Source organism: Cynocephalus volans, chromosome 14, assembly GCF_027409185.1.
Source record: "Cynocephalus volans isolate mCynVol1 chromosome 14, mCynVol1.pri, whole genome shotgun sequence".
Classification (NCBI taxonomy): Eukaryota; Metazoa; Chordata; class Mammalia; order Dermoptera; family Cynocephalidae; genus Cynocephalus; species Cynocephalus volans.
Window position 1 is genome coordinate 68871994 of NC_084473.1, and position 26809 is coordinate 68898802.

A 26809-nucleotide genomic window follows, 5' to 3' on the forward strand; every position below is an offset into this window, starting at 1 on the left:
CTACTCCCCTTCTGACTTTAAAGAAGAATGTTAAAGTAGAATGTTAAAATTAGTATGTTATACTACAATTTTCTAGTGAATTCTCATTAAGGGAATATCGAAAGTTTTTTAGAATATTTGTGTATATAGAATCACATTTTTAGCATTGGTTCCATTTCCACTGTTTCATATTATACCTTAGATGAAGATCTTCTGAAAACTTCAGACAAGCGTAGATAAATTCCTTAATTTGGTTATATACTTTTGGCACAAATTCAGAGAAAGGAAACTTTTTTGGAAATGGTTGCTGCAAATGCAAGAATTAATAAAAGCAAGTCACAAACTAATGAACATTGAAGATACTTAAAAATTATTTAAAATGCAAAAGGAATTTTCTTCCACATTTTGAACTATCTGTTCAACAACTTCAAATTTAAAAAAAGGTCTCGAAAAGTTTTCTGGTACTAAAAAGAATAAGACATAAATTTAAATAAAACAATAATTCAAATGTCCTTCAACAAGTGAAGGAATAAACATTGTGGTACGTAGTCTGGAATAAAAAGGAATAAACTACTGATACATTCAACAACTTGGATTGAATTTCAAAAGCATTGTGCTGGGTCAAAGAAGTCAATCTCACAAGATTACATACTGTATGAATTTATATGGCATTCTGGAAAAGGCAAAAGTAGACAGAGAACAGATTGGTGGTTTCCAGGGGCTCGGAATTAGGGTAGGGGTTGATTACAAAAGGGCAGCATGAGGGAATTTGGGGGGGGGGGCAATGGAACTGTTCTGTATAGTTATTCTGGTAGTGAACACATGAATCAATGCACTGTCAAAACCAACAGAATTATATACAACGAATGGTAAATTTCACTGTATGTTTTTGGGAGAAAATGTATTAAGAGTATAATAAAGGCAAGTATTTCAAAGTATAAATATAATTGGGACACCCCCAGCAATCCTCCAAACACTTCACATGTGATAGGACTCCAGAGCCAACTACTGATTCATAAATTAGGAAACTGTATTCTTCTAAGCTCCAGAAAGAGTCCTTTGAAGGTATTTTAGAATTCTAACCCATTCTGTTGAAGGTAATGCTTTCAATGAAACTGATACAATGAAAGTTTTTACAGAATGCCAAAACAACCTAAGAAGTTTATTTTAAAGTATTCCTTACCTTTTCCAGCTCTATATCTTGGAATGGGAATTGTCCTACTACCTTTTTATACATCTCTTCACTTGTTACTGGTATGGGACTGTAGTTGTCCAAATCAAGTATGTTTCTATAAATAAAATAAGGAAGGATGGAAGGAAGGGAGGGAGAAATAGTGGGTTAATGAAAAATAATTTTCTGATGAATTCTAATGGTTGTATGAGTATATATACCACAACTCAAAATGAATGTTTCTAGTCCCTCTTATACCCTATAATATTCCTTCTGTAATAAAGCTATTTGTTTTGGGTTAAAACCATCTTTCAAAGAAGTCGGAAAGAAAACTACACTCTGAAACAAATGGAACACAATATAAACATGATCTACTAAGTTTCTGAGATTTAAAAATGGGACAAAAAATTTTAAGGCAAGTGAGAAGTAAACAACAAAAAAATGTGTGCTTTAGAGAAGGCAAAGAGGTTGATTCTGTTTGTTTTAATAAGATACATTTGATTATGTTTTTTAATTTGGAACTAGAACTTTTAATTTTCAAAATTGGATGGTAGGAAAAGTAATTTCTATAAATCCAAATTATGTTCATTAAGTTCATCTAATGCTCTGTATTAACCATAAATTTCATCTATAGATTGTCCCTCCTTAGCTAGACTGAGGGTTCTCTAAAAGCAGAGACTGTACTACCAAAATCAAAACAGAAACTCACTAACGGCATCACATTCGAAGAACCTTACACTATGTATATACCATGTTATTAATTTTCAAACTTCTTGCAGAGATAACCCTCCCCTAAATGCAATTATACCATTACATAAATTTAGGTTTTAGAAATATAAATATTTATATTAACATACAGATGAGTTAGACTAAGTGATGATCAAGGATATGTTCATAAACTGTGAAGAGTAAGAGTAAAAGAACAATATAAGATCTTATAGCTACAAGAATTTGAAAACAGGATAGCTGATTAGGGGAAGGGGTCTTACAATACACAGAAAGATCACTTAAAGTAAAAGAATAAAGGATTAAAAAGACAAGAAATCCAAATGAGTTGATATGGGGGCATGTGCCAAGAAAACAGTCTAAGGAGACATTTGTGAGTGGGAAATACAATAACTTTCTTAAAACTGTATGCATGTTGCAATAACTACTTTAAAAATATGCTTCAAACATTAGAATGTAATAGGATGCTTCTCTGTGTGTGGAAAAGGAAGAATATGTGAAATATTAAGAGTGAGTACTCAAAAAATGTTTCCCGAAAGCCTAAATTATTCATAAGGGCTCAAATGCCACTACCTTTTGGAGCCAGACTATACATGATCCTCAAAAAGAAAACATAAAAAAGAATGAGAAGACATAAGATGATCTGGATGGTTTGAACCAAGGAAACTGACATTTATCCAAGGAAACAAAAATACCAAAATACAGCAGGGGGACTTCCCAGCACCATAGCGATGAGATTGGATATCTTGGATATAATCATTTTAGACATGATTATAATTCACTTAAATTTTGGATCATAAGCCACATATACTTCTTGCTTATTACACCTGAAAAACCTTACACATAAATACACATATGACAGATCATTTCTCACCTGAAAATACTTGCCCACTTTTTTAGCAGAGTTTCGCTATACTGGTCTCTGATTTCTAACAGCATGTCAAAAAGCTGATTTACAGGAAAACCATACACCTGAAACAAGATAAGAAAATAGCTTCATTTTCTAAGGTGATTTTTTTAGCAACATGAAAGAGATTAGGCATTAGAAGACATTTTGTTCTTTGGACAGCAATTTAAATGAAACCAAAATAGTAGAATCTTTCATTCCCACCTAATATCTAGTGTTTATCTCTCAGGAATTAAAAAATACATACCAAAATGTTTAAGCCAGTCAGATAAAAGAAAAAGATGAAAATTGAAATCAATATATCTGGGTATATTGTTACATAAGTTCTCTCTACAATCCTCCTATAACTCTTACTACCTATACCAACCTTCAGAGTAGGGAGAGAAAGTGCTACCCATCTCACCTACTTCTAATGCTGTTCTATTGGTTATAATATATGGTTCAAATCAATCACCATTATTCAAGATGGTAGTTAAAGAAACTACAAAATCACTCAGGTTCCATATCTGAATTAACATTTTGAAAAACCAATGTAGTGAGTAGTTAAATTAACTCATTTGATCTGAGAGAAAAAAGGGTGTCGAAACCATTTATGAGAACATAAAGGATCAGGGTGAAGCCCAGAAAATGTTATAAATAGATAAAAAGATCTAGCTCTAAGAAAAGAATAAACATAACTAAAAAATAAAGGGTACTTATTCAAGTTCATGAAGACAATGAAAAGATTAAGAGCTGATGAATTAATGTAGATGACCATATGCAAACAGAAGTCACATACCTGAAGTGTATCAGCAAAAAGCACAATGAGATTCTTCAAATCTAACACTAGGTTTGGATCAGTGCAGTAAGACTAAAGGAAATAAAAGACAAAGGGGAAAAACATATTAATTATTAAAAATATGACTAAGTTTTTACTTATTTAACTGTTTACTGTTTCACCTGGTGAAGCCTCCCTAGAAAGGGTCCAGTCCTTTTTTGGCATGAGGTAACACCAGATTCAGCCATGGAAAAGCCTAATAGAGAGAGTTCAGTAGCCATGATCTACATTTTTTACACCTGGAAATTTAAAAGCACAGTTCTAAATAATTCTTCAGTTAAAGAGGAAACCAAATTGATACTTCAGATTATTTTAAAATGAACAACAATGAAATACTTCATATCAAAATCTGTGGTATGTAGCTAAAGCCACTTTCAAAATAAATTTATATCTTTATATGCAAACATTCGAAAATACAAAAGACTTAAAAAAAAAAAAAAGGCTAAAATAAGCACTGAATTCATGAAACTAGCAGGAAAAAGCCAAATAAACCATAAGTAAGTGAGAGAATAAAATTGATCAAATTAATAGCAGAAATTAATGGCATAGAAAAGATTTGAAAGATTTTATCAATTAAACCAAAAACCCACATTAAAAATAAAATCAGTAAAATAGACAAATCTAAGCAAGTCTGATTAAACAAAGAAAAAACACTAAACAATACAAAGACTACAAAAGGGAAAAATATAAATACAGAGAAAAACTAAAATTACAAATAAAGTCCATGTATAACTTCATATCAACAAATCTGAAAACTTAACTGACACAGAAGATAGTTTCTATGAGCAGGATACAAACATGTATATATCACAATTTTAAAAGTTCATTAGTTTTGATGTATATACCACTTTTTAAAAAAATTCACTGATTTTGATACACATATTCTCTCAATTACAATTTTGTTACTTGCTTTCTACTGAATCTCTCAATTCCTGAAAGAGATGTGCTGAATTCTCCCACGATAATTTGATTTGTCAGTTTCTCTTTTATTACTAACACTTTTTATTTTATATATATGACTATTGATGCTTCCTTGTCCCTTCTAAAAGGACTATTATCTTTTCAGTGGGTTAAAACTAATATCAATACAAAATATCCCTCTTCTTCCATTTGAAGTTCTTCAACTTCAATTCTATTTGCCTCATAGAATACTGACATTTCTGCTTCTCCTGTATTTTATCTATTTAGGTAATCTTAATTTGTGACTATCTCTTAGTAACCATATTGTAAAACTTTAACATTCTTTGATATTTCCTGGGATTACTGACATATTTGGATCTATTAGAGCCACTGTTTTGTTTTGTTTTTTTTGACAGCTGGCCTGTATGGGGATCCGAACCCTTGACCTTGGTGTTATCAGCACCATGCTCTGTCAGCTGAGGTAACTGGCCAGCCTTCAAGCCATCTTATTTTAAGTTTTCAATTTCAATTTAGAATTTCTTTTTTTTAAATTTCCTTATATGTCTTTTAATGTATCAGTTCTTTTTAATTATATTATAGTGGTTAATAAGTTATATCCTTCCTGTCCACTGTTTATTTGAAATAATCTCGAATCTTCATTTTAAGAACTTTTTGAATATGATGTCTCTCCTTCCGTAGGAATTACTAATAGCATTTATCATTACAAATAATCAAATAATTAGTTATTGAGAATTATCTATAAGTTTTACTCATTGCTTGCACAAATTTTATTTAATCCTATCCCATTTAATATTTTAGATTTCTTTTTCATTTTGGAGAAAACCAATAAGAGTCTTTCAAAGATAGGAAGGACAAAGAGTAAACTTTGAATCCTCACATGTTTAAAAATGCCTTTCTTTTTCTCTCAAATTAAAATATAAAATTTCAGATATGAAAAAACTGTCTCCTGATAGTTACCCTACTTGACACTCAATGTATCCTTTCAAGTTTAAGAATCTGATCTTTTTCGCTGCAGGGAAATTTCCTTCTTTTATTATGTCGACCCCTCCTTTGTTACTGTTCTTTCTTTCTCAATTTCTTTTAGAGAGAGAGAGAAAGAGACAGAGAGAAAGAGAAGAGGCAAATCATATAGACTAGAAGCAGACCTTAGTGTATGCATAATATTTTATTATATAATAAAGGTGGCCTTCAAAATATGTAGGGAAAGAACAGATATTATGAACTGAATGTTGTGTTTCCACAAAATTCATATGTTGAAATCCTTACCCCCAGTGTGGCTGTATTTGGAGATGGGGTCTTTGGGAAGTAATTAAGGTCAAATAAAGTGATATGCGTGATATCCCTAACTCAGTGGGATTGTGTCCTTATAAAAGGAGAAGGAGATACAAGAAAGCAATGTTTCTCTCCACAGGCACACACTGAGAAAAGGCCAAAAAAGGACATAGAGAAAAGGCCGCTAGCTATCTTTAGATCAGCAAGAGGAATCTCACCAGAAACATCATCTTAGCACTCTAATTTCTGACTTCTAGTCTCTAGAACTGTAAGAAAATAAATTTCTGTTGTTTAAGCCAGCCAGTCTATGGTACTTTATTATGGCAGTCCCAGCTGACTAAGACAACAGATTATCACAATAATGCTATGGGAAGTGATGAGTCATTTTCAAAATAATTAAAGATAGGGTCTAAACTCACACCTTATGCTAAAATACACTTTTTATGTTTGTGATTTATATGTAAAAAAAAAAAAGTAACTATAGAAATACTAAAATGAAACATAGACAAATAATTACATATTCCTTGGAATAGAAGACATATTGTAAAGGAAAAGATCAATAAATTTAACTACACAAAAATTTTAAAACTTCAATAAAGCTGCAGAAAAGAACAGCAAAGGAAAGCGACACATAAAACTAAGAAAAAATATAACATATATATCAGACTAGAGGCTAACTTTAGACTAAAAGCTAACATTCATGTTTTATTAATAGGTAGTACAATATAAAAACCTATTAAAATATAAAATAAAAGCAATGTATATAAACAGAAAATTCTCAGATACACAAATAACCAAAAAAATGTTAAGAGATTTTCAATATCAGTATAAACCAAGTAAAAGTACATATAAATAAGATAAATTTCTGACAGACTGGGTATGATATTTTGTTCTTAAACATAACCTGTTCAGTACAAGGAATACGGAAATAGGCATTCTAATAGATGTTCCTCAGAGTGTGAAATGATTTAACATTTTTGTAGAGCAAATTAGCAATATCTGGAGCCTAAGAAATGTACAGATCTATTAACTCACTAATTTAACTTCTAAGAATTTGTCCTAAGTATAATCAATTATGCAAATATATATTTATAAAAATATTCACTACAGTATTTTTAATACCTAGAAAAATTCCAAATAGCCAAAGCAATCCTGAGCAAAAAGAACAAAGCAACAGGTGTCACACTGCCTGACTTCAGAATATACTACAAAGCCATAGTAACCAAAACAACATGTAACCAAAACAGCATGGTATAGTAAAACAACATGTAACCAAAACACCATGATATAGTAACTAAAACACATGGTAATAGCATATAAACAGACACATGAGCTAACAGAACAGAATAGAGAAACTAGATATAAATCCATACATTTACAATCAACTCATTTTCAACAAAGATGCCAAGAACCTGCCTTAAAAATTAGTGTACTTTAAAAAGTTCACAAAAACACTCGTATTCTCTTTCATTTCTACTCTTCCATAGACTTTCTGAAGTACCCTCATACATTGGGGAAAGAAGTGTCTCTTCAATAAATGGTGTGGGATAACTGAATATCCATATGCAGAAGAATGAAACTAGCTCCCTATTTCTCACCATATACCAAAATCAACTCAAAATGGATTAGAGATGTAAATGTAAGATCTGAAACTATGAAACTACTACAAGAAAACATTGGGGAAACACTACAGGACACTGGTCTGGGCAAAGATATTTTTCATTAAGACCTCAAAAGCACCAGCAACAAAAGCAAAATTAGCCAAATGGGAGTACATAAAACAAAAAAGTATCTGCACAGCAAAGAAAACAATCCATAACACAGTGATGAGACAATCTATAGAATGGAACAGCAAAGAAAACAGTCAACAGACTGATGAGGCAACCTACAGAATGGAAGAATATACCATCTGACAAGAGATGAAAATAACCAAAATATACAAAGAACTCAAACAACTCAACAGCAAAAAACCAAACAATTCAATTAAAAAATGGGCAAATCATCTGAACAGACATTTCTCAAAAGAAGACATAAAAATGACCAACAGTTATATGAAAAAATGCTCAACATCACTAATTATCAGGGAAATGCAAATCAAAATCACAATGAGATATCATCTTACCCCAGTTAGACTGGCTAGTATCAAAAAGACAAAAAAATAACAAATGCTGGGGAGGATGTGGAGAAAGGAACAACTGTGTACTGCTGGTGGGAATATAAACTAGTATAGCCATTATGGAAAACAGTATGGAGATTCCTCAAAAAACTAAAAATAGAAATACCATATGATCCAGCACTCTCATGTCTGGGCATATATCCAAAAGAAAGGAAATCAGAAAACAGAAGAGATATTTGCACTCCCGTGTTGATTGCAGCACAAATTCACAATAGCCAAGATGTGGAATCAACCCAAGTGTCCATCAATGGATAAATGGATAAAGAATGTGGTACATATGCACAATGGAATATTACCCAGCCATAAAGATGAATAAAATCCTGTCATTAACAGCAACATGGAGACTGGAGAACATTATGTTAAATGGAGTAAGCCAGGCACAGAAAAAAATAAATGTTCCACATTCTCACTCATTTATGGGAACTAAAAAAAAGTTGATCTTACAGAGGTTGAGGATAGAATAGTGGTTACCAGAGGCTGGGAACGGGTGGAGGAACAGGGGAATAAAGAAAGATTGGTTAACTAGTAAAAAAAATACAATTAAATAGAAGGAATAAGTTCTAGTGCTCAAGAGCACAGTAGGGTGACTACACATAACTATACAGTTAACAAATATTTATTGAATATTTCAAAATAACTGGAAGAGAAAGTTTGAAATCATCCCCAAAAAAGAAATTATAAGTGTACAGGTGATAGATATCCCTATTACCCTGATGTGATCATTATACATTGTACAATACACATATACCCCATAAATATATACAATTATTATATAACAATAAAAAATAATAAAATAACATTTACTGCAATGTTTTTAATAGCTAGGAAAACAAAGCCAATTTTAAAAAAACCCTAAATATCAAATGTATCATTTAAAAAATAATGGCATATTCCTACAATGAAATATTATGTAAATTTATATTAAAATTAAAACAAATTCATTACGTACTAAATAAAAAACAAATCACGTTCCTTACTAAAATATGTATTACATATTGTATACTCTGTATTTAGGCACTGAAGAAAGGGTTTTTAAATTTACATATAAGAAAGCTAAGTAATAACAATGCTAATAATTATGGCCAAAATTTGTTATTAATAATAAAAATTTTCTATCTTATAATAAACATATTTTCCTTATATAATTAATATTTATATGTTAGAACACACCATTCAATGGAGAAAAATAAGGTATTCAAAAAATGATCCTAGGACAATGGATGCACTATTGCAAAAAATTAAAACAAGATCCTTAATCACACCATAAATGAAAGTAAATAACAAGTGGTTGTAAACATATAAATGCGTAACAATCCAGCCATAAAATAGTTAAGGGACTGTTTTCTAATTTCAGAACAAACAAAAACTTTAAAAAATATATTTCAAATTTGTCAGATTGTATTATGACAAAAGAATAAAATGGTAAAAATATCAGATCAAGTCTTTGGCCACATATAAGCAATGGGGAGAAACTTAATACATGATAAATATAATTAATCAAACATTTTAAATTTCCATACACTATAAAAGAAACCATAAATAAAGATAAAATGAGAGAAATATTTGCAACACATTCAATAATGACATATCTTCATTGGTTCAAACCCGTACATTAACCAATCTCCTAGAATTTGCTATTTGGATGACACAAATGCACTTCAGAATAATCATACCCAAAGTCAACTCATTACTTCCCCATTCCAAATTATCAAGACCACGAACACTATCATCCACGGAAGAAAACTATAAACCTAGGCATCACCTTGACATTTCTTTTCTCCTCACCTCTTATAATCTTTCTTCCTAAAAAATCTCTCAAACTCATCCACATTTCTTTATATCCACTATTAACCCTTGATCCAAGCTATCATAATCTCTTACATGGAATACTAAACTAGCCTACAATAATGGTTCTCAAATCCATTCTTTCCCCTTATCCACTGTCCATACTTTAGCCAGAATAATATTTTCAGAATGCAAATCTAATCATCTCACTCCAATTTACCCCAGTCCCACTTGGAACACACTCCATTCAGCCCACTGCTCAAAAGGTCAAATGGGTCCTACTTTTCCATTCTTACTTCCTACCTTTCCTGCCTAGCTTTCTATGTTCTACGTTCTGTCAACTCTGGACTTCTTTAAATTCTCTAAAAAGACTATGTTCCCTTTAATCATGTGACGTTACTTCAAAAAGATCATGGAAAAATAGAATTAAAAGGTAATACGAATAGTTTCATGAACTTTTTGAAGTACTCTCGTAGATTTTGCACATGGTGTTTAATCTGTCTGGAACATTTGCTGATGAATTGAGAGAGCTGAAAGGTCATGAATGACTTATAAGTTTTTAGCCAGCACACCTAGATGGACAGTAGAGCCATTTAATGAAATTTTTTAAGCACTAAATTATCTTCTGTTACTGACTCCTCACTATTATTCTTCAAATACTTCAGACATAAAAGCCCTTGCACTACTGTCTTTATGCTTAAAATGATCATTTAATTGATATTTGCATAAGTGGTGACTTCTTGATAATGCTGATCTCAGAATGCCACTTCTGATTAACACCTTATTGCCCTAATCTATCACTCTATTTTAATTGTCTACATTGTATTAACACTGCCTGATATTCTTGTTTATTTTTTTATTGGGTATCTCCCCCAATTAAAATATAACTATCTGAGAGCAAAGAACTTATCTGTCTTGTTCATTGTTGTATTCTCACTGTTAACATGTAATCAGTGTTCAAAAAATACTGAATGAATAAATAAATAATTCAGAGCCAGCATTCTGTACCTGAAATAAAGTGGATTGTCACCAAAAATTCAAGCTATGTTAAAATATATCAACAGATCATGGGAACTGATAATTAGGCAATTGAATAAGCTGTAAACTATTTTTCAAAAAGTAACAGTAAAACGGTGTACTCCAAATCAATGTTTATAATATTAATAGACATTATAGATGGCACTATGGAATAGTGGCTAAAAACATGGTCTCCAGAGTCAGACTGTCTGGGTTTGAATACAAGCTCCACCTCTTACTGTGTGATATTGGGCTAGCTACCTAACCTCTCTGAAGTTCAGTTCCCCAGACTATAAAGTAAATATAATAATAACACCTACCTTTATAGCGTTGCAGTGAGACAGTATATCTGAAGTACACAGAACAATGCCTGATACATACAGAGCAATCAATAGATGTTAGCTGTTGTCTTCTTATTGCAAAGAGCATTCACAAAAGTAAGTTCAATGTTAGAGAATATGGCAATTTGAAGGGGCTACTTCCATGTGTCTTTAAGGAACATATACAGTTCCAATGGGTGATTCCAAAGATATACACATACGTTGATTTTAAAGCAGTAAAGCACTGAATAGTATATAGATAATCAGCTTTAAGGAAGAACTTCTTTTGGGTTTCTTACATACCGAGTGGGTACGGAGTGCTGCGATGGTTTTTGAAAGTGCCATTTCCCACAGTTCATCAATGTAGGCTCTATTTACTAAGCCCTGGGTTGTGTGTAAAATGTGATCTTCAACCACAAAAAAGCTAAGATTGAGGAAAAAAGAAAGCACAGCTGTCAGAAATTATAGTTTGATTACTATCTCTATTTGACAAACATTAAGAGCTGTCATTGAATTTAAAGTTAATAGTAATTTTTTCCTTTAAAAAGGCTTTGCTCAATATCATGAATAAAATCACACTTCCTGGGCTAAGAATTTTGTCCATGATCATGATATCTTCTAACCACTTCTACTGAGATTGGAGTTACATTTCTATTAAATGTTATCATTTTATCCAGCAGCAATTTAAAAGGAAAGAAAATGTGTATAGGCAATAGAGGATAATTTCACTATATTAAAAAATACTAAGACATCAATACAAGCTCATTTTTAAAAACTAATAGATTTTAAAGAGACAATGAGAGATTTTGTGTTGGGTTCTTATATATATTTATAGGAATTCTTACTTCTTATATTAATTCTTAATTAAGAATTCTTTTACATATAAGTATATATATAAACATATATATAAATATATATATAAACATATATATAAATATATATATAAACATATATATATACACACACATACATATGAACCCAACACAAAATATCAAAATAATTCCCCTTATGTGGACTCTCTCAACAAAGTTTTGAGAAGGTTTTTTTGTTTTGTTTGTTTGTTTGTTTGTTTGTTTCGTGGCTGGCCAGTACAGGGAACTGGCCCATTGACCTTGGTGTTATCAGCACCACACTGTCCCAAGCAAGCTAACTGGGCAAGCCCTAGAAAGTATCTCATAATGATTTTTTTAAAAAGCAAAAGTATTTTTGAACATTCTTGTTGTGGTTTTTGTTATTATGCATTAAAAATATAACTGATGAAACTTCTAAAGAAAAAACACAGAAGAAATCTTTGTGAACTTGAGATCAGAAGAGTTTTTAGAAATGACACCAAAAGCATTACTAACAAAAGAAAAAAAATCAATAAATTGGGCTTCATTAAAATGAAAAACTTTTGCGCTTCAGAGTGCATCATTAAGGAAGTGAAAAAGCAAGGCACAAACTGGGAGAAAATAATTGCAAATTGTATACTTGATAATAGATTGGTATTGAGAATATAAAAAGTCTTACAACTCAACAAAAAGAAGACAAAAATCCTAATTAAAAATGGACAAAAGATTTGAGTAATAGATATTTCACCAAAGAGGTCATGTGATTGGCTAACAAGTGCATAATAAAATACCAAACATCATTAGTCGTTAGGAAAATGCACACTAAAAACCACAATTACATACCATTATATATTCATAAGATTGACTATAATCAAATAGAAGACACAAAGTGTAGGTGGTGATGTGGCGAAGCTGGAACTATTATACATTTCCAATGGGAATATACAGTGGTACATCTAGTTTGGAAAACATTTGGGCAGTTTCCTAAAAAGTTAAACATAACCTTACCACACAGCCCTGTAATTCCAATTCTAGGAATCAACAGAAGAGAATAAAAACATATGTCCAAAGAATTGTATGTTAATTTTTGCAGCAGCATTATTAATATAGTAGTCCAAAACTGGAAACAATCTGAAGATGCATCAGTTTCAAAATGTGATATAAATGTGATGTATCCATATAATTAAATGTTATTTAGCAATAAAAAAGAACAAAATACTGATACATACTGCAGAATGAATGAACCACAAAAATAATTATCCCAAGTGAAAGAAGCCCCACAAAAGGAGCAAATCTCTGTATTGTGTGATTCCATTTATATAGATATCCACAAAAGGCAAATTTATAGAGACAGATAGAGCAGTGGTTGCCTGGGCTTGGGGTCGAAGCCAGGACTGAGTGCAAATAGGCTCAAGGGAATTTTTTGGAGTGATGAAAATGGTCTAAAACTGACTTGTGGGGATGGCTGCCAACTCTATAAGTTTATTAAAAATCATTTTATTACATAGAATATCATTTAATCATGGAATTAAAATAATTTACTTCTACATATACAACAGATGTATATTATGGTATGTAAATTATAGCAAATAAATAAAATGTAACTTCAGGTATCTTGCCTAAATTTTCATACTAATTAAAACAATTCTTTATCAGGAATTTTTATGATATATCTTAATCAAAATGATTAGTTACAACGAAACAATCTACATCTGAAAAACAAAAGAAATTTGATGGAAGAATCCAACCTATTCCCTTTCTTTTAACTGTAAAGCCATTAATTTGCAATTAGAACAAGGTGCCTATATTTGGGATGTTTATTTAGGAACTGCAATTCCATACTACTGTATATACTCTAGATGAAGGTAGCAAGCTATACACCATGGGATAAACCTGGCCCACTGCCTGTATTTATAAAGATTATTTTATTGGAACAGAGCTATGCTCTCATTTATGTATTGTCTATAGCTGCTTTCACACTATAACAACTGAGCTGAATAGTTGTGAAAGAGACCATATGGCATGCTAAACCTAAAATACTTTACTATCTGGCCCTTTTAGAAAAAGTTTGCCAACTCTCACTGGTTATTTGGTTCCATCTTACCAAGAATGGAGAAACAAAACCTCAAGCATAATAAGATTAGTACCCTCCTAACAATGTAATGTTGAAACCAATAGGATGGTTACTACAAATCATCAGAAAATCAAAAATAAGTCATTTCTTAATGATTTAAAAAAAGAAAACAAAAAGAATATTCCAAGGAAAACCTGATTATTTTTCCAAGTTGCACAAATCTATGTAATGAAAGTGTATAAATTTAAATATATATATATATATATACCTACCCTACAATTTGATTAAAATACTTCCTGTAGCCATCTAAAGTTTCATGCTGCAACAATGCAAAAAAGAAAAAGTTATTTTTCTGTTTTGTTACATTAAGACAAAGTTAAAATCAGTTACTTAATCTCTTAAAGCTTAATTCCCTAGACTATAAAGTAAACATATAATAACAGTATTTACCTTATAGGATTACAATGAGGATGAATCGAGACAATACATATCTAGTTCTTAGAACAATGCCTGATACACAGCAATACTTAATGTTGGTTGCTATTACTATTGCAAGTCACGTCCACCAAAAATGGTCTTAGAATGACAATAAACACACAAGTACACACACATGCACACACGTGTATGTGCGATCATACAAAATAATCAAAAGATACCAGAGGAGAAAAGTGAAAACCTGACAAAAATGAAAGTGATAATCTTACCATGTTAGATGGAGGCTGGAGCACCAAACGGGCCTGTTTTCGCCTCTGTTTTCGGTAGTAGTTCTCAAACGTTTCTCGGGCACCCTGTAAAATAAATGGGTCAACATAGTTGGGGCAATTATTCTTGTATTTCAAGGGAAAAGAGAAGTTCCCAGGTCTGGAATTTGAGGCAATACCATATTTCTTGAAATCTGCTATTCAAACAATGACAATAAGCACAGAAAATAAAAATAACTTTCACCATTTATTAAACCTTATTTACAAATCCTGTAAGGTTGGATATGAAAGATCCTTACAAAGAAACTACCAGAACTCAATCACCAGCACATCAAAGCTGGTTTCTGAATCAACTATTACGAATTCACAAGAATGAAGGCAAACCATTCTTCCCATAGGTTATAATAACAGGTGAAAAAGAAGCTGGAAAAAGGCAGGTTCTGAGAAGAGGTCAGTCTTCCCAAATAGAACATAATCTAGCACAGGATTAAACCCCAAAAGGAAGAAACGGAAGAAATTCTTGGTGCACAGTTTCCATTTTTCATTTAGGGTCCCTATGCTTAAAATAAGAGGTGCTCTAGAGAACCATATCAGGCTCATGAGCTCTGTACTGTGTTTAACAGAGTCTCCTCACCAAAATTCATGTCCTTCCAGGAACCTCAGAATGAGATCTTATTTGGAAATAAGGCTATTGCAGATGTAATAAATTAAATTAAGATGTGGTCATACTAGTGTAGAGTGGGCCCTTAATACAATATGACTGGTGTCCTTAAAAGAAGAGAAAAAAAGACAGAGATAGAGGCACATATGGAGAACACCGGGTGACAACAAAGGCAGAGATAAGAGCAATGAAGTTGCAAGCAAAGAAACACCAAGGATTGCTGGTCATCAGCAGAATCCAGAAAGAGGCAAGGAAGGATTCTACCCAGAGTCTCAGAGGGAGTGTGGTCCTTCTGATGCCTTGATTTGGACTTCTAGCCTCCAAAACAGGGATAGAATAAATTTGTTTTGTTTTGTTTTAAGTCATCCAGTTTGTAGTACTTTGTTACAGCAGCTCTAGGAAACTAATACAAACTCAAAGTTTTTAAAATATCATGCCCCACTTATTACTGAATTCTACTCTTAATCCAAGACTTTTCTAAATAAGTAAGAGTGGAGAGGGAAAGACAGTATGCCATAGTGATAAAGAGCACAGATTCTGGAATAGTGAATTTGCCCCTTCATAACTGTATTAATCCTATAAATAGCTGTATTACTTCTCTTCCACTAAGTTAAGTTCTATTATTTAACTACTTAATTTTCACTAATAGTTGTGCTGTTTTCTCATTTGTAGAGAAGCCAACCTTACATGGTTGCTATGAGAATTTAGCAGTTATTAAGCTCTTAGAACAACATCTGATAAATAATAAGCACTTATGAAAGTACTTATTGAAAAATAAATAAGATGAAATCAGTGATGAATGTGAAAGCACTGCCCACCTGAAAAAGTATAAGCTTCATGAAATACCTAATTCAGTTTCTTCTGCCTTCCAGAAAACTTGAAGAACTTCATTAAACATGACTTCTTTGTTAGACTCCTAAATCAGCTCTAAGTTAGGAAAGTTGACTTAAGGTACTAAATCATGCAAACACACTAGTGCAGCTCAGGGGTTGGCAAAAAATTTCTGTAAAGGGCAGGACAGTAAATATTTTTCATTTGGTAGGAAACTACTCAAATCTGCAATGTAGCGCAAAAGCAACCACAGACAATACATAAATGAGTCTATGCCCCAATAAAACCTTATTTACGAAAACTAAAATTAGAATTATATATAATTTTTACCTGTCATGAAATATTATTCTTTTGACTTGAAAAATGTAAAAATCATTTTTAGTTCACAGGTCATACAGAAACAGGCAGCAAGCTGGATATGGCCCATGGGTCATGGTTTGTTGAACACTGGTATAGCTTAAAAACAAAGGTTTTAAAATGCTAAAGTGATTATAATTGCATACACCTGAGTTTTTCTATCTATAAAATAAAATCAAACATTAGGACAGCTCTTTCAAGGTCTTTCTTAGTCCATAAGTTAATGAGGAAGGAAATGATATGTTTAAGAAATAAGAAGTAGAAACTGCTAGTCAGTTTGTTAAAGTTATTCCCCACTTGTCACCATTTCACAGCACAGTGGTGTTATTAAATGTCAGTTACATTCTGTACACACTGAAGGGCTTTTTATTTTAAGGTTAACAGCCCTAAAAGACCTTTATTATTCTAGTGTGATGTTACTTATTCAACATGCTTTGGAGCCAAGATATACTTACCTGAGAATTTAGGGAAAGCCTTCCCTCTAATTAGACCATAATTACACTAATTTAATTTTTTTCTTATAAATGATAGATGACATTCTATATAAAAACCAAATCATGAACCTCTACTTAATTCTAAATTAAATACAGTGTTGCCTTTCAAATATTCCTTCAACAGAATAGAAACAAAAGAAAAGAACAATTTATCTAACAGGTCTGGCCTCCCCATTTACAAAAATGAGCTGGATTTTCCTTTGTGGCTACTAAATAAATTCACCTTTGATTATCCTATTTCCTCTGTCAATTTTGTCAAGTCAATGCTTAAAGGTGGAATTTGAGAAGTAGATGTTTGACCAGTCCAGTTGAGTAACTGGTGAAGTGTCTATTCAAAATTAGGTCACTAGATAAACTGTAGAAGTTTCACTTGAGCTCCAAGCTCTCTCAGTCACTAACATAAAACAAACAAGCAACAAAACCTCAAAAGCAGGTGAAGGCATAAGCAAATAGATATAAAACACTGGGTAGGCAAGTGAAAGGTTGCTTTTCCCCATTTTATGTCATTAATACTACATTGCTCCAAAGGTTTTGTGATAATTAATATACACAATATCACAGTAAAACAAGTGAATTAATATATTCTAAACGCTTACCACACGATACGCACTGAGAATGGTCCCCGTCTACACTGAATTTATAGTCTATAGTGGGAGACTGGCACTTAAACAAGCAATTATATTAAAATGAACTAGAGAACCCTATGGATTGGAGTAGTATGTGTTTTTGAGAGAGAGAGAGACAGAGAGAGAGAGAGAGAGTGCATGTGTTTGTATGTGTGTAGTGAGTGGGGGATGTGTCAGAGAAAGCTTTCCAGGAAAAAAAAAAAAAAAAAAAAACAGGACATTTATACTCCTACTTGAAGAATGAGTCAGAAGAGTAAGGCAGGTAAGAGAAAAGCAAAGAATTTTCCTACTAGAGACAAAGAGGTTCAAAGACAAAAAGGCATCACACATCCCATGAATTTGGAAGAAGTTCTCTATGGCTAAAACATCAAGATATAAGGTATAGGGATAACTAGAGATGAGACTGCAGGGTTTTGTAAATTATGTTAAGATATTTGGACTTCAACTCTAACGACAAGTCTTCCACATTTTGGAGGTTGTAATGTAGACAGTAAAATAAAGAAAGGGAAGTTAGATTTTAAAAGATCAGTCAGAATCTGAGATGTATTTAGGAGGTACAATTCAGTAATTGATTGGATATGGGTGATAAACGTTAGGAAGAAAAGATGGCTGATGTGAGGTTTATAATCTGGGTAATTGGTTTGATAGTGGTGTCATTTAATGAGAGAGGGAATATAAGAGAAGGAATATACAGTTGATCTTCATTTTTCACGGATTCTGTATTTGCAAATTGGCCTACTCACTAAAATTTATTTGTAACTCCAAAATCAATGCTCATAGCTCTTTCATGATCATTCATAGACATGTGCAAAGTGCTGAATAATTTGAGTTGCCCACTGCACATGTTGCCAGCTAAGGTCAAACAAAGCAACATTCTGCCTTCTTGTTACAGATGTCATACTATAAACAAGTATTGTTTTCAGTCTGCCCAGTGCCATGTTTTTTGCATTTTTGTGCTTTTTGTTGGTCATTTTGCTATTTAAAATGGCCTCCAACCATAGTACTGAAATGCTGTCTTAGTGTTCCTAAACTCAACAAGGCTGTGATATGCCTTATAGAAAAAACATGTGTTAGATAAGCAGATAACCTTTATTCAGTCATGAGCACAGTGCTGCTGGCTGTGAATTAAATGTTAATAAATCAAAAATACATATTAAATAAGGTATTTTAAAACAGAAACACACATAACCAAAGGTTATGCATTGATCAATTGCTAAAAATGTGACCAGAAATTCAAAGGAAACCAACCCTATATATCCTCTAGATGCAATGATTCAGTATTTACTGACTCAGTGTTCACAGTGACTTTACAGAACATATGACCATGAAAAATGAGAATTGACTATATTTGGGAAGACTGATGATGATGACTTCTATTCTAGATATATTTAGTTGGCAACTTCCAATTGCCATGTGTTCAGGAGCTGGCATATTTGGGTCTACAGCTCAGGAGAAAGCAATAGGCTAAAGACAACAAATTTCAGAATCATTAGCAGAGACATAGTAATCAAAGCTCTAGGAGAAAAGGAGATAATCTAACAAACACCTGTAGAATGAAAATACAAAAGGACCTAGAACAAAAAACCCAAGGAACACCAACAATTAGGAAATGCTTAGCTCTTCCTTGTAACTCAAATATAACTTTGAAATATCACCTACCGAGAGAAGACATTTCTACTACTCAATTTAAAATGAAAAGTCTTGCCTAATACATAACACTCTTTTAATTCTCTGTATAGCATATATCTCCATGTGATATCATATTATTTATTGTGTCTTCTTGCATTAGGATGCAAGCTCCATGAGAACAAGTTTCTAGTTTATCTTCTTTATTGTTGTGTTCCCAGTCCCTACAGTAGTGCCAAGCACATAATGCCATTTAATACATATTTGTATGAATAAGTGATTAAAAATATGAATAAAATATTAATCTATATTTTCTTGTAAGGCTCCACTTTTATATTTATACTTTACCGGCTACTGCAATTACCATCTCTTTGTAATTATTCCTATTTATCTCATCCTATTTTTTATCTCCATTTATTCTTTTAAAGTTTTTGTTCCTAGTTCACAGAATTTATGCTTTCTTTATACCAAACAATTTTCAAGAATTTCCTTTTGGTTCCTGTAGAAAATCATTTTTAGAACCATGTTTTCTCTCGATTTTTAGGATGATATTCCTTGACCCTTTTTATTCAATAAGTTTTCTCAGATCTCATTTTGTTTTGTATTGTTCCATTTTCCCACATGCTCTGTTTTGAACAAGAGGAGCTCTTTATGCACCAGACTTTCTTCCATGCTTGATTTGTGGTTTGCCTTTTGCTCACTCACCATTCATCTGGCTACATAGATCTAATGTCCTTATGGAAGTAGCAACTAATAGCAGGTTGATGTAGACAGATCCTAGGCTGTGTCAAAGTCAATCCACAAATTGATACCAGTAATTTAGCAAGCAATTAGCCTAGTAAGTTCATATGAAATATGGCCAAACATTCTCCTACCACACAGTTCCCAGGGTTTAACAATGTGAACTTCTTAAAGTGAATGAAAACCAGAGTAATATAGTGTCCTCCTATCTGTGCTCTTCTACAACACTATTGAGTATTCTCCAGGGCAGAATGAACTATGCTGCCACTAACAGTCCTTCTATCTCCTTCACCCCACACTCTGGCAGCCTTCAAAAGAAAAATCTATGCCCCACAGGGGTTGCTGACTGGTATGGCCTGTATGTATCCCCCACAACTCATATGTTGAAACTTAATCATCAATGTGAGTGTTAAGAGGTAGGGCCTTTAAGAAGTGATTAGGTGACAATGGTAGGGCCCTCATGGAGGGCATTAGGGTCCTTATCAAAGAACATGAGGGAGTGGGTTTACCCCCTTATATCTCTTCCTCCACAGGAGGATACAGTATTCCTCCCCTCCACAGCAACAAGGGGCCATGATGGAAGCAGAAAGCAGCCCTCACCAGACAACCAAACCTGTCAGCAACTTGATTTTGGACTTTACATCCCCCAAAACTGTGAGAAATAATTTTCTTTTGTTTAAAAGCTACCCAGCCTGTGATATTTGTTCTAGCAGCACAAATGGATTAAGACAGAAATTGGTGCCAGGAGCAAGGTGTTACTGTAAAAAATAACATTAAAATGTGGAAGCAGCTTTGGAACTGGTAGAGGCTGGAAGAGTTTTGAAGTGAGTGCTAGAAAAAGCCTGTATTTGCCATGAACAGAACATTAAGGGTGATTCTGGTGAGGGCTCAGAAGAAAAGAGTTGTAAAGAAAGCCTCAGTCTTAAGAGATTATCTAAGTGGTCATGTACAAAATATTGGTAGAAATATGAACAGTAAAGGCCATTCCAATGAGGTCTTAGATGGAAATAAGGAATACCTTATTGGAAACTGGAGGAAAGGCCATCCTTGTTACAAGGTGGAAAAGTACTTAGAAGTATTATGTCTGTGTGCTAATGTTCTGTGGAAGGCAGAATTTAAGAGCAATGAACTAGGACATTTGGTGTAAGGAATCTCTAAGCAAATAGTTCAGAGTGCTGGCTTCTCTTAACTGTTTATAGAAAAATAGCAGAAGAGAGAAATGAGTTAAAGACAGAATTTATAATCAAAAAGGAAGAAGAACATAAAGATTTGGAAAATTCTCAGCCTGATCATGTAAAAAAATAAAAAAGCATGCTTAGAACAAAAATCCAATGGTGTGGCCAACCTACCCTTTGATAAGGAGGTCAGAAGGAAGCCAGATGCTATTCATCAAGACAATGGAAGAATGACACCAAAGACATTTTGAAGATATGCAAGGATGCCCCTATCATCACAGACCCAGAGTGCCAGGACCTTGAGCTCAAAACAGTTTCAAAAGAGATGCCCAGAGTGCTTGTGTGACCTCAGGGCTCACTGCTCAGGGCCACCTCAGAGCTCTGCTCACCACATCCCAGTGCAGTGCTCCTTAGCCACCCCAGCTATGGTTCAAGCAGGCCTAGGTGCAGCTTGGGTTGCTGTTCCAGAGATCACAAGCAGTAAACCTTGGTGGTATCCACATGATGCTAACTATGCAGGTGTGCAGAGTGCACAAGCTATGGAAGCATGGCTAGCTCCACCTGAATTTCAAAGGATGCCTCAGAGAGCCTCAGAGTCCAGGCAGAGAAATGTCATAAGGGCAAGGTCACTGCACAGAATCCCCATTAGGGCAATGCCTAGCAGAGACATGGGATCAGGACCACCTCAGAGAGACCACACCAGGGCAATGCCTAGCAAAGCTGTGTAGGCAAGGCCACTGCAGAGAGTCCCTCCAAGGGCAATTTGTAGTGAAGCCACAGGAGCACAGCTGCTCCCAAGATCCCAGAACGGTAGAGCCACTAAAGAGCAATCCCAGCTTGGGAGAGCTGCAGGCACCCAACCCAGCCCATGAGAGCTGCTGTTTGGGGTGTGTCCAGCAAAGCCATGGAGGCAGGGGCCCCCCAGGATCTAGAGAGTCCAACCTCCACCCCAGTGTATGCGAAAGGCAGGACATAAAGCCAAAGAAAATTATTCTCAAGCCTTAAGATTTAATGTTGTTTGCCCTATTGGGTTTTGGACTTACCTGAGACCTGTTACCCTTCTTCCTGCCTACTTTTCTCTTTTGGAACAGAAATGTCTATCCTTTGAATGTCCCACCATTGTATTTTAGAAGCATACAACTTGTTTGATTTCACAGGCACACAGCTGGAGGGGAATTTGCCTTGGGAAAAATCCTACCTTGAGTCTCAACCATTTCTGATTTAGATGATATTTAGATGACACTTTGGACTTAAACTTTAAAGTTGATGTTGGGACAAGTTAAAACATTTGGGAGCTACTGAGATGACTCCCAAAATGAATATATTTGCATGGAAGAAGGACATGAATTTGGGGAACCAGGGTGGAATGTTATGGTCTGAATGTTTCACCCAAAACTCATATGTTAAAACTTAATCCTCAGTGTGATAGTATTAAGAGATGGTATAGAATTAAGGTATAGTATTAAGAGATAGTATTAAGATAAAGTTCTGACTTTTAAGGTTTACTCTGTTTATAGCAGCAAAACACACATCACTCAATAACTAGATTTCTCAAACCATTCAATTAGCCCAATAGAGAAAATTTTACACAAATTCAGAAAAAATGTTAATTGTCAGCCTTATTTATCAACAGTAGTGTACATTTTCAGATTTTTATGCATCTAAAGTATTTTGGTAAAAGTTAAGAAAGACTTAGAAGCCAAGCAAGGCATTATTTAACATTTGCTATCTTAAATTTATATATCACATCTGAAATATAATCTAAATACTAAAATCTGTATTAAAAGAAAACTCCACAAGAAATTTCTTATTGTTCAGTTATAGAGAAACTACATAAGAAGAGCCAAATGATCATAGCACATATTCTAGTTTTACTTTGTCAAAACAAGAGAAAGAAATATTCTCTAAGCTCTATTAACCGCTTCTTCAATTCACTGGGTATTTTATTTACTAAATTCATATTTAACTTAAATATTTAATGTTATATCACACCCTATGATAAACTTGGGTGCTACTGGGTCAAATACTCTAAAAGCCATCGCTATTTGCCTAAGTCTAATCATTAATCCTAGCACTAGATTTTACCAGGAAATAACACATTTTTCCTCAGGCTAAGCTGGAAAAAGTTCTCTTTTTTTAAAATCTTTTGCTTATAGCTGTGTTTTCTACATTGTTTATCTCTTCTTAAATTTTTATCAATTACAACAGTAAAATACATGACTTGCAGAAAAATTAGACAACACAAATTGGACAAAGAGAGAAAATAAAACCATTCATAATCTCATCAACTAGAGATAACTACTGTTTACTTTTTGGTACTTTTGTATAGACTTTTTTAAGTAGTTTTTTCACATATACATTTATGTACATATATGGTTGGCTCATATGGTATATACTCTTTTCATTGAATTTTACATGCAAAAACTTTTCTCCAACACCACAACAAGATCTACTTTTACTCTACAACACTGTTCCAACTCCCGTTCTTCAAACTGTCACCATACAAATGCTGAAAACAACATGGGCTTTGAATAAATGTTTAAAAATAAAAATGCAAGTGACAACCTTGAATTCAGCTCCATGTTTCCAGACACTTGTCTGGATATAAACATAGGACACACAAACAATATTGCCGTACTCTTGTGTGGGCAAGTGAGTGAGGCTTTTTGATTTTTGTCTGTAACAGTGGTCAAATTTATATTGCTAACAAAGCTCAAAGCCACATTTTAGCTGCTATAGGTTACAAATGTGCACCAGTAATCAAATAAGTCAGGATAATGTGATCTCAGTCTTGTGGGGAAAGTAAAGGCCACATAAAAGACCTTTCCTTGGACTTTATTTTCTTCATAAAAGGTGAGAATGCATCATATACACGGATACCCTGAACATTTTATACAATTATTGAGCCCCATGCTCTAAACATTAGTGGCATCTACATGCCAAGTTTTGCAGAGAAAAAAATGTATATAGTACAATACTTCTTCATATGGGCAATATGGCTAAACAGCAGGCAAAGAGGGAAAGACCTTATATCCTCTTCATTAAATATTTATCGTGTCATTATTTGGCTAAACATCTCTTCATCTAGTGCATCTTTCATGGCAGATATTGGTATGAAGACTATTAGAGAGTGGGCCGAGTCCTTCTCATCCATCACAATAACAGAAAATTAGCCCTTAGAATGAGAAGCAGCTAAGGATAAGTACACAAAGAACAAGGGAAGGTAATAGAAGAAGAGGAAGCATACATCATTGTTCTTCGGCTTTGCCTACAGGAAGCAATATTTCCATTTGGTCTAGGGCAAAGCCTGTAATTTCACCACCCTGACTGCAGCTGGAACTCCCTTTTAACTGTCACAGCATCCAAGTGAAGACAGGTTTATTCGGAGTTTTAAAAAAAACAAAAAACAAAGGGCCATTTTAATTTGCTTCCATGTGAAAAGGGGAGTACTTTTCATAGGACCCCATAATGATGTTCAGCGGGATATTACACTTCACCATATGGCTAATTTGCACAGCAGGACCAAAGGCCCAAAACAGGATTTTCTTTCATTAGAATTACTCTAAAGATCAGACTATAGAAATATGCGTAAAGAACAAACCCAAGATGCCCCTATTGCTTAAATCTAGAAACATTTGATTTCCAGATGCAAAAGCCAATTCAGAGAGTTCCCATGGCAAGGTCATTCAAGACTCATGAAGGTATGTGTCAAAGCTCCACTTACCTTACCTATATTAGGGCTTTGACAAATGTGCAAAATTCAGAGCCACAACACTGGGAGAACACCTTGGGAAAAAACTACATACGGAGAAAGGATAACTGCTCGGGTAGATAATTTATCATTAAAAATACCATTACTTCCAACTTCTCCAGTTCTTGATATCATTCAATAGCCTACAAAATAAATCTACATAAACTTCTGACCCTTTTTGAAGAGAGCACAGGCAGTCTGACATTCTGTTTTTTTTTTTTTAATGGCCCATATAACCTATGTTTGTCTTGGCATATCCTCCTTCTGCTATACCCCAAGCATGAGCCACAGAAGAGCATCCCCTCTGAGGACTGACAGAGTCAAAAGGATTTAAAAAAAAAAAAAAGAAAAGAACGAAAAATCTGATGTCTAATGATTATGGAGTAGCTGAGTCTGTGCTTTTGAAGAAAGTAAACATTATGATTAACAATCTTGGCCTTGGTAATTAGTTTCCCCCTTCCAAGACAGAGTGTTAATTTATTAAATATTTTAACAAAGAGTCTTTCATTATCAGATTCAGTTTGACTGGCTCCTTTCATAGCGTTACCAATTACAACCAATAAAGCTTTAATTGATGACTACTTTTTATAACCTTTGACCCAAGATGATAAACAGTTGTACCATGTAGTGAAAGGGTAAACCTCAAAGGGAATGGTGTCTTAATCATGCTTAGCAAACCAAACTGCTTAAAATTACCACTCACCTGACTGACTAGAACAAAAACGCAGACTTCCTCTATGATTAAGGTAATTGATCTGGGAAAGATTTGAATTTCACTTTTAAGATAAGTGTCCCTTTTGTTAGGGAAACCCTAACTTGAATAATCTGCATATAAAGGTGCACCGTAATGGGCTAATTATCCATATGTGATTTAGTCAATTTGTAGACAATTAAGAAAATTTTAATACATGACATATCATGTACATAAAGAAGTTAATGCCAGGAAAAGCACAAAATCTGAGGCTCAGTCAAAGTACTTTAAAAACTAAAAGAGCTATACACATTATTTTTGTGATATATAAATGTATGTAATGGCTCTTTTATTAAAGACATGTGGTTGTTCCCTGCATTTCAAAATCACATTTACCACACACACACAAAAATAGCCCCTTGTATAGTTAAGTGAGGATTGGTGAAATTTCATATAAATAAATATGTGCCTTCTTCCTCCCAACCCCCAAGTAACAGATGTTGTACAGAAACAGACAAATTTAGAATCTAAGATTGAACAAATCTGTCACACTAAACTTCAAATGTTCAGGAAAACAAGGAGAATATCCTTTATATTGCTGGTAGCATTCAATAGTATGAACGTACCATAGTTTATTTAACCATTCCCCCATTAAAGGACATCTAGGATGCTTCCAGTTTGGGGATGTTACAAATAAAGCTCTATAAACATTCATGTACAGACTTCAGACTGAACTAAGTTTTCATTTCTCTGGGATAAATGCCCACAAGTGCAATTGCTGAGTCATAGGGAAGAAACTGCCAAACTGTTTTCCAGAGTGAGTGTGCATTTTACATTCTACCATTTTACATTCCCACCAGCATCCTACATCCTACCAACATTGGGTGTTCTCACTATTCTGATAGGAGTGATAGCTCACTGTGGTGTTAACTTGAATTCCTCTCATGACTAACGACGTTAAACATCTTTTCATGTGCTTATTTGCCATCTTTATAACTGCTTCAGTGAATTATTTCTTCATGTCTTTTCCTCATTTCCTAATTGAATTGTTTGGTGGTTTTTTTGTTTGTTTGTTTGTTTTTTCCTGTTGAGTTTTTGAAAAGTCTTTATATATTTTAGATAATACTCCTTTGTTGGAAATGTGGTTTGCAAATATTTTC

The 26809-nt window shown here is 33.6% G+C and overlaps 1 protein-coding gene across 3 annotated transcripts in view; it reads right to left on the bottom strand.

Annotated features, from left to right (window-relative positions):
- The window catches only part of EXOC6B (exocyst complex component 6B), a 765574-nt gene that overhangs the window by 362785 nt on the left and 375980 nt on the right, over nt 1-26809 (bottom strand). For all 3 annotated transcript variants that reach the window (XM_063078345.1, XM_063078346.1, XM_063078344.1), the window contains 7 exons: nt 14700-14783; nt 14268-14314; nt 11395-11515; nt 3562-3633; nt 2751-2848; nt 1163-1268; nt 177-286 (listed from right to left, as the gene is read on the bottom strand). In XM_063078345.1, the coding sequence (XP_062934415.1) occupies nt 177-286; nt 1163-1268; nt 2751-2848; nt 3562-3633; nt 11395-11515; nt 14268-14314; nt 14700-14783 (638 nt within the window). The remainder of the gene's footprint in view (nt 1-176; nt 287-1162; nt 1269-2750; nt 2849-3561; nt 3634-11394; nt 11516-14267; nt 14315-14699; nt 14784-26809) is intronic.